Source organism: Ctenopharyngodon idella, chromosome 15 (genome assembly GCF_019924925.1).
Source record: "Ctenopharyngodon idella isolate HZGC_01 chromosome 15, HZGC01, whole genome shotgun sequence".
Classification (NCBI taxonomy): domain Eukaryota; kingdom Metazoa; phylum Chordata; class Actinopteri; order Cypriniformes; family Xenocyprididae; genus Ctenopharyngodon; species Ctenopharyngodon idella.
Window position 1 is genome coordinate 724,704 of NC_067234.1, and position 13,396 is coordinate 738,099.

At 36.3% G+C, this 13,396-nt stretch overlaps 1 protein-coding gene across 1 annotated transcript in view; it reads left to right on the forward strand.

The window, feature by feature from the left end:
* LOC127496283 (protein Niban 1-like) overlaps positions 1–13,396 on the forward strand; it is a 29,679-nt gene that overhangs the window by 9,471 nt on the left and 6,812 nt on the right. The window contains exons 2-8 of the mRNA XM_051864103.1: positions 6,075–6,205; positions 6,351–6,479; positions 6,571–6,685; positions 7,366–7,530; positions 10,323–10,438; positions 12,135–12,239; positions 12,586–12,748. Coding sequence (XP_051720063.1) covers positions 6,075–6,205; positions 6,351–6,479; positions 6,571–6,685; positions 7,366–7,530; positions 10,323–10,438; positions 12,135–12,239; positions 12,586–12,748 — 924 coding nt within the window. The remainder of the gene's footprint in view (positions 1–6,074; positions 6,206–6,350; positions 6,480–6,570; positions 6,686–7,365; positions 7,531–10,322; positions 10,439–12,134; positions 12,240–12,585; positions 12,749–13,396) is intronic.

The following is a 13,396-nucleotide window of genomic DNA, read 5'->3' on the forward strand; positions in this document are numbered from 1 at the left end:
ATGAGTCCTCACAGGAAACCACCATCTCATCTCCCTGCCCTCCTCAGAGCAGTTGTCTGTTCTCTAACTCACTTATTTCAACTTAGCTTAAGTCAGTCCATTTGTATAGCACCTTTAAAGGGGACATCGGATGCCAATTTTCCACAAGTTAGTATGATTCTTTAGGGTCTTCATGAAAAGTCTATAACATACTTTGATTAAAATTTCTTAATGGTTATGTAAAAAAAAAAACACCCTTTTTACCTTGTCAAAAACAGCTCTGTTCACAGCGAGCCGTTTCGGTGCATGTCCCTTTAAATGATAATGAGCTAGTGTTCACCCCACCCCTATCTTCAGTGGGCGGGCTGTAAACACTATTTGGCAGGTATAGAGTACCACAGGGATGACGTGTTTTTGTAGGCAAAACCCAGAAGCGAGTTAGCATTTTAGGACTTCCGGTTCCATCGCCCCGAAGTCAATGGGTTTTTTGAATGGGTTTTTGCTAAATTGCCTGAAATAAGGTCTGTAGTTAACAAAGCCTCTAAATATTTTCACGTTTTGATCTATGACATAAAACACACCAGTTATAACCTGCTTGTGATTTTTTAAACCTTTATTGTGTCTTTAAAAACAGCGGTTGCTAACAAATTGCTAAAAGGGACTACTTCCTTTGGCGGGGACTTTAGACGTCATCATGACAAACAGGACATTTGGACAGCATTTCTCATGAAAAAGTGGATAAGTATTCATACACAGCGCAGATCATAATCAGCGAGCATGTTTTTAAATAAAGTTGTTTTCTAAATAAAGTTTGAGGAAGCTTGGTGGTGGTGACGTTGATCCGCGACCATGGTGTGCTGTAGTCCGTTTACAGCCTACTGTTAGCTTTTTATATCTGACAACTTTATTTAGGCTTCAAAATGTATGTATATGATTAAAATACATTTGAAAATTACTTGTTAGTCATTAACACCTTTATAAACCTTATTGTAGTGTTACCATGTTATCTTTACATAAAATGTATACGGTAAGACAATCACATTAATGCATTGTTCATTATAAACGTGCAGTTATGAATTACAGTGAGAAGGTTCTGAATATAAGTTTGTTCGACTGTATTATTTTGATAATGAACAAGCTGCGATGTCACATTTGCAGTGCTTTGTTGTGTGTGCGTGAGGCGCCGGCGCGATCAAAAAGCAGTCTTTGCAAGGGAATTGCCTCATCGTCATGGCAACGGTTCGTGGCCAGGTCAGATTACATCAGAGTTTGTTGTCGTTTGTTGGAAAATCATACCATACTGCTCAGACATTCCCCGACCCAACAAATGCCGATTAAACATGTTCAGTCGGGTGAAAACAAGCTCCGACCAATAGCAACAGACACCTACAGGGGTGTCGTGGGAGGGGCCTGTGCAAATTTACGTCACTTTGCCAAGAATCTGTGAACTGCTTGATCTGACATAAGCCCTTTAAAGTGCTTATGATTTGTGGAGATTTAAAAAAAAGCACTGGGTGGATGTTTATCATTATAGGGTGGTTGTGTAGACACACTGCCAACGCACATTTATGTCCAAACACCATGTAAAAGTGAATTTTGCATCCAATGTCCCCTTAAAAAAAAAAAACTTTACATCAAAGTCCCTGAACTCTAATACTATAATAACAAGGAAAACTCCCTTAAGACTCCCTTAATATTATTTTATTCCAAAATAATAACTATAAGAATGCAGTAACATATTTCATATGCATTTTATTTGTTAACTGATGTTCAGCTGTTCTTTTCAGTACTTAACTTATTTTCTGATCATCAGTCATCAAAGCTTGTTATATTTGTACTGAGTTTATAATGGGTCGAAAGCAGGAATTGATTATATTTTTTGTATAATTTTATATCCAAATTCACTCCCTTTTAACTGGATTAAAGTAATAATTAACCTAAAATTAAGAAGTCATGTGAGATTAATGTGTAGAAAAAAGAAACTTAAGTCAGTTCAGATCATTGTATCAGTCAGTTGAAATCAATGACTAGGATTTATGAACAAATCATTAAGTCTCAAATGAACTGGGAGGATTATCCATGACTAGTTAATTATGATAGTTTCCTTACACAAAGAAATTGTATACAGCATAAGTCTGACAATTTATTCAGGTTTTTAAGTAATGTCTTGAATAACTCCACATATTGATGACAAGTTGCCAAAAAGTTTTAGCAGATTAACACTCATTGTGCAGAGAAGGCAGAACACTGTACTACGCCTTTTTAAAGACCCCCTTTGGTGAAAGTTTTTAATGTTGTTTATATGTCTAAGTGGTGATTTTAATATAGCCTACTTTAAGACAAACCATGTGCAAATTCATCCATCAACACCATTGCTGAGTATTTTCTCCTTAAAGGAACACTCCACTTTTTTTGAAAATAGGCTCATTTTCCAACTCCCCTAGAGTTAAATAGTTGAGTTTTACTGTTTTTGCTAAGCTATGCTAAAAGTTGCTCTGTCAGACCCGGAGATCGGCTGAATGGATTCGAAAAAAGTAAAACTCAACTGTTAGGTTGAACAGTTAGGGGAGTTGGAAAATGAGCCTATTTTCAAAAAAAGTGGAGTGTTCCTTTAAAACTGCAGTTTACCAGACAGTCTCAAAAACGAAACCATAACAAAAATGCAACCAATCTCATCAACGTGTGGGGCAGGGCTTTTCCTATAATTCCTATTATGCTCTGAGGACATTTTAACACAGTGAGCACAAAAACACAGACAGGAAAAATATAGTAGATGTATTATGTATGACATATATTACGATGTCATGATGAACTCTATGTCTTTCTCCACCGACTTTTTATGATGTCCAAAGCATACTGATTTTTAGAAGGCAGCTGCCTGACTCTGAGATGGTGAATGGGAACATGGTTTGTGTAACATTAGCAAAACATTATTAGCTGTTTGGTAATGTAGTCAAGACAAAGGCTAATCATATCAATTACCATTATGTGTCCGGTGTTGTGGAGAGTGATACATAAAACTCATTACTATTCTGATACATTGATACAAGCCTGTATAATTTGTTCTTCCTCTTCTTCTTCTGAATCAGTTTCTGGTTCAAATATATATGGCTGAATTAAACCAATATTTTCACTTGTCGTTGTGCAGCGTTTACTACAGTAAAGTTGACAGAGTGGATCAGGTATTCTGAGCTGGTGTGATTGAGTGGAGACGGGGCTAATTTGCATATTCATGGTTCAGCGTATACTAAATGAAGTAAGGGTGTATAGTTACAGTCAAGCTTTTTTAAGTCATGAAGAAATTATTTTCCCAGTAAAAAATGGTTTAAATATGTCATTTAGATTACAAAAGATGAGTTTTAAGAAATAAAATTATTGACTGCAGGGGGACTTTAAGACTCCACAACATCCCTTTTTGTAATCCCAGAATCCTCAGAAACATCATGGGGACCATAAGTGGACCACAAGTCAGTAGTAATCTGTCATTTTCTAAATTGTATCAGACACTGTTTTGTAAAGCACTGGTAATGGTTAATATAGCGTGTCTAATGAGCACCGTAAATTACATATTACTCATCCACTGCCAGTGGCTGAGCAGAACTTCATCCAGACAATCAGAATTCTATACTATTTACTCCTTGGCAGAAAATAATATTTCCAAGTAAAATCAAAGGATATTTTCCCTTAAAATCTTGGAAATTGGGATCCAAGCCCAAGAGTTGTTGGAAATAAAGTTTTGAATTTAGGTTGCACAGTGGAATAATGCTGAACTGGACTCAGGCCTGCAGTCTGTGCCATGTTATTTTGGCAGTGCAGTGAAGTGGTAAAGATGGCTCAGTCTTCTGGAATGAGTCACTGTCTGTCAACTCCCTTAGAGTCAAGAACAATAATATGTATGATCTTACTGTATTACCTTTGACAACTGTCACGAATCAAACCACATGAAAAGTATATATTGTGATATATATCGTTATTGTAAAGTACAATTTCTTATATTGTTATATAAAACTTTTGTCATATTGCCAATTCCTTGTCATGCATGCTTCGAGCACTCTAACTGATTTCGGAAAAATATATTAGTATACTACACTTACTAGTTTTGTATATGAAGATATGGCAGAATAGTAAGAATGTTATGCTAGTATGCTGTTCATAAATATGTGTAAAAAGGTGTTAAAACAACTGTTTTAAATGTTTAAATATTTAATATTTAAATATAAATGAATATTGAAATAAATGTAGTATCTTGGTTCATTAAAATGTACTGCCTGGATCTTGGATCAACAGGGCTAGGGTAATTCTGGTACTAGTATTTGGGTAACTTCAAAAATACCACAGTACACTTAGGATTATAGTACTTTACATGTGCTTTAATATTTTAGTAACTTAATTTGACATTATTACAAAGCAAACTTTTTAAAAATGCATTGAAGTGTGTTAAGAAATAGTGATGAAAGTATACTCTCTTTAAGTACACTTAAAAAGGTTAGTTCACCCAAAAATGAAAATTCTTTTGTTATTTACTCAACTTTATGTTGTTCCACACCCATAAGACCTTCGTTCATCTTCGGAACACAAATTAAGATATTTTTGATGAAATCCGAGAGCTTTCTGATCTCCCATAGAAAGCATCGCAATTACCACTTTCAAGGCCCAGAAAGGTAGTAAAGAAATCGTTAAAATAGTCCATGTGACCACAGTGATTCAACCTAATTTTATGAAACGACGAGAATACTTTTTGTGCACAACCCCAGACCCCCCTCCCCCTTAATTTATAAAATTAAGGTTGAACTACTATAGTCACATGGACTATTTTAACAATGTCTTTACTACTAACAATGTCTTTACGATGGTTTTTGTTTTCTTGGCCTTGAAAGTGGTGATTGCAATGCTTTCTATGGGGGTCAGAAAGTGCTCAGATTTCATCAAAAATATCTTAATTTGTGTTCCGAAGATGAACGAAGGTCTTACGGGTTTGGAACGACATGAAGGTGAGTAATTAATGACAGAAATTTTCATTTTTGGGTGAATTAACCCTGTAATATTGTAGTATCTGCAACAGGGGTGTTTCCTCCGAGGAGGCAAGGGAGGCAGTGCCTCCTCAAAAAAAGAAACTGGATGAGAAAATAATCGATATTACAAAAATAAAACAATGCAAATGTTACAAAATTTTACATTAAAAAGTGTAAAAGTCACTCGTTTTTCTAAAGAAACACTGTCAAACATCGACACCCGCAGGTGAAATTACAGCGGGGAGTCCGCGTCTCTTGTGCCTCCCTTCAGCTCATTGAAACAAAGCAGAGCCCCCAAAGCATGCGGTGGGTTTAGTGGGGGGTAATTGAGAATGAATGGGGGAAAGTCACGTGAGAGGAGGCAGTGCCTCCATCGCGCTATGATTGGATATGATCGTTTACAATTGGACATGATTGGTTCGTGTGATAAATCCCGCCTCTTGTTTTCGTGCACGTTCTCATCGAATCGGCCTGAATGAAGACACCAATGGCGTTAATGGGAAGATTAATTAAAAAGTAAGTGATCAACTGTCACTTAGATATCACCACTTTATTTCATGTCAAAATCAAACTCGAAATGGCCTGAAAACATGATGACTGAGGGGGTTATTAGTGAGCAATCAGCGTGGTGAAATTAAAGGTACATCTTTGTGTCTGTGAGTGAGTGACCAGTGTGTACAAGCTTGATGACTGCTGAAAATAAATTGACTATTAAAAAGAAAAGCTGAATATTAGTTTATAAATAATATATATCGTTTAAATTGTTACTGCCTTTAGTTATCATTTTGGAATAAATGTAAAAATGCGTAAAAACACTAACTTTATGAAATTTATACTTGGTTTTAATAAATAGAACATTACATAGAGTAAAAATACAAAATAGAATTGTATGTGGTCTCTCTTTTTATGTAATGTTAACTTAACCAGGAAAACTGTGTAACAGGAACATAAATGAGGACGTTGCCTCCTCATTTTAAAACACCACGGCACACCACTGATCTGCAAGTACAGATTCGGAGTACACTACAAGTTAATGGCACTTCTTTTTTCACAATAATAATCTGATCGTTCATGTGTGTGTAGGCCGGACAGAGGCTGAGCTGAAAAACTTTAGTCCTCATTACAGAAGGCAAAGCTGTGTTGCCTTCTTTTGCCATCTGAAGGATGAGGTGGAGCAGCACAGAGCAGGACAGGCCCAGCTCCTCAAACAGAAGGTGAGAGCATAGCTATCTTATACTGACAACATCAATTAATGTGGTGATTTTATTGCATTCTCACTTACTGTACAGTGTCAGTGTTATCTGATTTATGATGTTGCAGAGTCTTACTCTCACTGATTCTAGTATGTTTCACTTCAAGGAACCTCCGCAGGCCTCAGAAGTCCTGTACAAGGACAGCATGCTTTACTTTGATGACAACAGAAAGTGGAGAGAGAGATTTTTCGTAGTCTGCGCTGACTATAGCCTTGAGCTACATGATAGCCAGGAGGTCTGTAAATGTTATCTTTGATCATTGTCATGTAAAAGCCACTTTTTATGATAGAACATGCTCATGATTCTGTTATATTTTATGCATCCAGTCTTATACAAAGGGAACCCCTGCACGCCACAAACTTCTCCCAACAGGAGGCACTGTACTGACCTCAGAGGAAAAATACACTGCCATCGTAGACAAGGACTTTCCCGATCCTAATGGTGAGTGTTTCTCTAGTTTTACATTCTGATCTCTTTCTTCCTGTCCGAAATCGCTTACTCTCTTGAGTAGGTTCTTAATTTGAATAAGTAATTACTTTGTGACCGCTAAAAAAGTACATTCTATATAGTATGAATGTGTGTAGTATGAATGTAATCTGGACGTACTACACAGTGTTGCCAGATTGGGTGGGTGATTTCCAGCCCAAAAGCTCACCAAAACCTGCCCACTTCAACAAAAAACTGCTTTAACTGTCAAAATAATGTGATAGAATTTTATTCATCAATTTTATACATCAATTTAGATGTTTGAAAACCGCCAAACTGACCCCAAACCAGCCCAAATTTTGTCCACCTGCCCAAACCGATTTTTACCCGCACAATCAAATTCAAAACCGCCCAATCTGCCAACACTGATACTACATTCGCCACGTTGTCATTATCATGTGACCTACTGTACCAGCATCAGCTGTGTCACTTCACAAATCCTCTCCTGTGGCATCATGGGATAATAAAGTGTCCATCATATGCACACTTCAGAATCTCACCAGAAGAAGTAGATCATCCGGGTACTTTTTGAGTACTGTGAATTCGGACATACTTCTTTTGTCACGTACAGTTTTTCGTCTACTATATAGTAGGGAAGTATGCGATTTCAGATGCAGCCTTTGTGTGTTGTTCAGGTTCTAAGGAAGAGCCCTCCGTTCCTGTGGTGGCGGTTCCCGGTCCGCTTCCTGTGTACCTTAGACTGCCTTACAGACGAGACTCATACTTCTGTTTCCAGCAGGAGGAGAAGCGGGCCCGCTTTGTCTCGATCCTGAATGACTGCGTTCGTCATCAGAACCAAGGTAACAGATCAGTCCTCTGTCTCAGAGTGTACTTTTTTTAAATGTTGTTTGCGGTATATTTGATTAAATTCACAACTTATACCCACTGGGAAATATTTCTATTTACTCAATTCAAAAGTACTTCTTGAGGTCATTCTGACTAATTCTCTGTACACCCACCCAAAATCAAGCCTAAACACATGCTATATTACAGTAGTGAGGCTGATCAGAGGATACCTCAAGCTGCTCTGCTCTCTCATCAGTTTACTACTGTTTTTCTGTGGTGGTCATGGTGATACACTAATAATATCCAAAATTGCAAAGCTCTCTTCCTGCGTACTTGTCGCTTAGCGGTTACACGGCCTCTGCAGAGCATGAAACTGTGTGCAATAATGTTCTACTTCATCACACATACAACTGAAAAAAAACTCTTCACACCTTCATGCTTTACGTACTGGGTAAGAGGAGAGTTAACCACCAACACAGAGTAAAATCATACTGTTGTAAGATTATTTTAATGTTACACATAACTTTTTTTTTTATTTTTTACTTTTGTTGTTGTCTGCTATCGTAAGATGAAAGTCAGATTAGAAAAGAGTTAAGGGTCAAATCTCAAACCCTTATTTATGCAAAATAATAATAATAATAATTATGATGTCTGCTATGGATAGCAAAGCAGCACTAATGATTGTAGATGTTAGCAGTGTTGGGAAAGCTACTACAAAACTGTAACTTGCCAACAGGTTTGTCAGGTCTGTGCAACAAAAAAATAGCTCAATGCGATATTCTCCATGGGGTGGCCGAATTCTTGACTGAATTTACATCTGTGGGGTGTTTTGGGGGTGCCGAAATTGTACGTACGGGGGTGGACATCAACCCACGGAAATTTTTTTCCCCACAGCAACAACTTAAAAGTAGCCCAAAACTGGACTTGGCAACACTGCTTGCCAAGCTAGCTACTTATAATGTAAAGTAGTTAAACTATATCCATACTAACCTTACAAAAAGAAGTATACTTAAAGTTAATTTTATAAAGTAAACTTAAGTATAGTTCAATCATATTTTCCAAGTATACTTTATGTAGTAAGTATAATAAAATCAATGTACTAGCAATATATTTGTAAGTGTCTTATTTTATTACTACTTGGGACTGAACTGGTCCACTGTTTAATTTATAGAAGTATACTTTTAAGTGTACTTTAAATGTAGTAAACAGTTGTAAACTTTAAATACACAACTAGTTTAGAAACTTTTTTTTATTGCAGCTACTGTGAACTATAATATAATCGAACTTATAAGGTATACCTTAGTTTACTAGCTATATACTTCTAGCACACTTTTTAGTTTGTAAAAGTTTTTAAAAGTTTTTACACTTTGAAGTATACTCTTACTTTTCTTAAATATATCTTGGTCAAAGATATAAGTGTTGGACTAAAATACTGGTCAATAAGGCAAGCCAAGTGTACATAAGTAAAACTTTAAGTATATCTCTGATAATTACATAAAAGTTGTCTGAAAGTATATTCGGTTACACTGTATCTTAAGGTGACGTAGTTACATTGTACTTACTCAAATAAGTACTCAGTAATATAAATTAGCTACATGTACTTACTATAATGTTATGGTTAGGGTTTGTTTTAGTGTTAGTTACTTGTAAGTATGCATAATTTACTGTTATTGCTATAGTAAGTACATGTAGTAATGTGTAAGTACAGTCAAACCAAAATTAATTCAGACACCTTGAACATTTCATTCATTAATACAGTTTATTCACTATAGTTTAAAAAAATGGTAATAAAATATGACAAGATCTCAGAGTTAAACTGTGTCTGAAAAAATAATCTTAATTATGTCAGATAACACTTAAGCAAAACATGGTCAGGTCAAAGTGTCTGAATAATTTATCAATTATCAGTTTTACTGGTAGTCCACTGTATGAAGAATTTTTGGGTATAATATGTCACAGTTTACTTTATTTTGCTGTCCTCACTTACATAAATGAACTATAGTGTCCTGCACCCACTAGTAAAAAATATAACAAAAATATCAAAAATGTCTGAATAATTTTTGGTTTGACTGTATGTCACCTTAAAATAAAGTGTTACCAAATATTCTATATAATTTTATTTTTATTTTTTTTAGTTTAAAAGAAGTGTACTTTTAAATGTAAATGTACTCCAAATACAGCTATAAAAGTTAATGAAACTGAATCGAAAAAGTAAGGAAGAGCAGCATTCAAATATTTATTTTAAGAATGCTCAGGGACTTCTGCACAGAAGCTCAAATCAGTGAGTCGCTTCTTTTTGAACAGGTTCATTTACATTAACAATCCAAATGAACCGACTCGCTAAAACGAATCGTCTTCCCAATGCTACTTATGTGTTTAAGGTGAGTGTGTTATTATTACCTCATCTAAGTGCACAATACAGTGTGTCATTAAAAGTGGCAATGTAGCGTTTTGTTGCGCTGCTTGGTAAAATAGCTTATTAATGGCTTTTTTGAAAACAGGTAAGCTAAGTAAAATGTAGTTGCGTTAGTGGTATTGCGCCACTGAATAAGCTACTCCTTAACAGTAAAAGTGAGATTGTTTATCCCTTATTTAACATTACAAGTCATTTATGATGGGTTTCTCAGTTTTCTCTTTTTATCACAGCATCATACTTGGTAATTCCAAGCCACTTCTGTGTCTTGGTCTTTTTCCCTTTCGTTTTCATAAACCAGAAAAGAGAAGTTTCTTAGAGGTGCTCACATGATTCTTCATTACACAATCAATTCATCTGACAAAACTATTCTCTTCTCTATATTATCTGCAGATTATCTGAAGAGTATGGCATGTGAAGTGCAGGCTTTCCTGAAGGCCATTCACTTCTACAGGCAGGAGAAGGGCCACTATGAATCATGGGATATGCTGATGGGTCGTGACTGTGAGGTGGGCCTCCTGGTCTCCATATTACTCACAACTATGTTTTGAATGAGTTTCCAGAAAAGCAGATTCCACTTCTTTTGAATGAATCAGATGAGTCATGGTTCTTTTTTGATGTAGTGGCCACAGAGATGAACAAATAGTCTGACTTAGGTGGACGTCATAGTGTGGTCAGCAGACTGGTGCAGTCAGAGGCTGAGTGTGGACAGAGGGTCTGGTCAGGGATTTAGGAGTGTCTTGCTGTTAACATTCCATTTGTGGATCATTGGACTGTCATTTCATGCTTGACTGAAAGTTTTAAATGTGTGCCTACATGTACTTGTTTTACAAGATCAAGTACATATGATAGATACATGATTTATTTAATAGCTATTTAATTTATGAAATTCATATTTAAAATGTTACATTTAAGTATTTAAATTCACATTACATTTAAGTTATTTAATAAGTAGAAACTACAGAGGGCCATGGTGAATATATTTCAATACTTTGCATTCCCCTAAAAATCTTAACCCAGTTTGCTTACAAATTTGAGTCAATTTGTAATTTGTTTTGTCATATGCCAGACAAAATTTGAGTAATGGCACACCTCTTCTCAAAACGTAACATGATTTGAGGTACTGGACCATTCATGTTTGTAGAAGAAATCTAATAGTGATACATGCCTTAGAGGACACAACAAATTATGCCAAAATTCCTCTTGTAATCTCCTGTTGTTATGAAATCTTGAGATCACAACAGGGTCTTTCACAGGATGTCCCGTAGCCACTCAAGGAAACACCTCTGCCTTCCTCCAACTATTGTTGGGTCCCACATTGAACCCTAATTTGGTGGACAAGGTGTTGTTTTGTAAGAGAACTGAAAACAGACATGAAAAATAGGCTATTTTAACAAGACAAAACAAATCCTGAGAGGTGATCAGGACCTCTACTTTTTAAATAAATAAACAAATGAAATATTGTAAACTAAATTATTATATTATAATACATTACCGTAACTTCTACCATTTAGTTTTTAAAGACATTAATACTTTTATTCAGCAAGGTCACATTAAATTGATCAAATCTGACAGTAAAGACATTTATAATGTTACAAAAGGTTTCTTTTTCAAATTAATTCTGTTCTTTTGAACTTTCTGTTCATCAAAAATAAAAAAAAGTATTAGTTTCCTCAAAAATATTTAGCAGCACAACTGTTTTCAACATTGATAATAATAAGAAATAAGTTTCTTGAGCTCAAAAGGCAGAATATTAGAATGATTTTACTGTATTTTTTTTTATAAATGATTAATAAATTATATTATCAAAAACAGTTTTTTGTGGCTACATTCATTTAAACAATTAGCATCATTATACAAGAAATTTGATCGTAGAATAACCAGTCAAAATCAAAAAGTATTTATGTAATAATTTGTATAGCATATTTAGTTACACTCACTGACGGACAATTGTATTTGTCTTATCAATAAAACTCAGTATCCACATAGGACTCAACTGCCACATCATTGTGGTGATTCTGGCTGTTGTAGACTAATTCATTGCTGTGACATTATACCACTGACAACCCAGTGATTCAACACTTTTACTGTTCCTCCATGAGTCAATGCCATGTGGATATTTTTGTGTCTGTGACTCAGTCCGGTATCATTACAGCTCTTATTCTACCATGGGCTTCCATAGTGACTCGCTCTGCCTATCTGCAGGTGCTGGCTAACCTGGTGATGGAGGAGCTGCTGCCCTCGCTGCAGACGGAGCTGTTGCCCAAACTGAAGGGAAAGAAGCCAGAGAGGAAGAGGGTGTGGTTTGCGGTCAGTGAGATCAGCCTGCCCCTCACATCTATTCTTAGATCTTTGACACGCTATGTGTTGAATGTCACAGTCAGGCAACATTTTGGCTGGTCCATTCTGAATATATAAATCCATTGTTTTTCTGGCCTCCACACCACCCAAAACAATAAAAGTTTTATACCATGAAACATAATTCTCTTTCACAGAGTGTACCAGTTAGATGAGGTCACTGCTCTATAAAAGGACATTTTTTTTGTCATTAGGCAACATGTAGACAAAGGCAGCTCTATGTTCATAATGAAGTGGGATTATGGTGGCCACATTTAGGATGTTACTGTGTTTTTGATTTTTTTCCTTTGGTGGTTAGACAGTGGAAGCAACCTATGAGCTTGTACATGAACAACTGCGAGAAGGATTGGAGAGTTTGAAAAATGAGTGCAGAGATGCCACCAAACAGCAGGAGGCGCTCATCCGCTCTGACATGGACCAGATCATCAACTCACAAACATTCCTGGAAACTAAATTGCAAGGTATGGACAGATATCAGTCCTATATACAATGTTCAGTTCCCCTTAGTTTTTTTACACTACCGTTCAAAAGTTTGAGGTCAGTAAGATATTTTTAAAAGACTAAAGGTGCGGTAAGTAGATTTTGAACAGCGCTGTCGGACATTGTTGATATTTGAAATCAACCCAAACAAACCCACCCCTCTCTTCATTGCTCCACCTCCAAAACTCACACTCCACTCATTAGGATTCCGAGTCGGTCTCGAACCCTGGCCCAATCACTGCTGGCATGTGAGTCGAGTGCACTAACAATGACACTAAACACCGGATTCTCTAGCGGTCGTCAGTGTGCAGTGGTTTAACTGCAAAACTCTCACTATCTGGCCCATGTTACACACGCAATGCGAGTGGATGTCTGGGTCCTAAAGAGCTTGCCCAGTCATAAACCTTCATTCCAGTGATATTCTTTTGAGCTCTTTTGTATTGTGTCCCATCTCTCGTTCTGCAGTTTTTTTTCTTATTTTCAAATCTCCCTCTTCCTTGTCTGTCATAGCATGTGATCACAGCGATGTGGATATGTTTGCACGAGCTCTGTTCAGCACTTCAGTGAAGGCACGTTTATTTAAATAGCATTTTATACAATAGACTGCTTTAAAGCAAGCAGCTTTACAA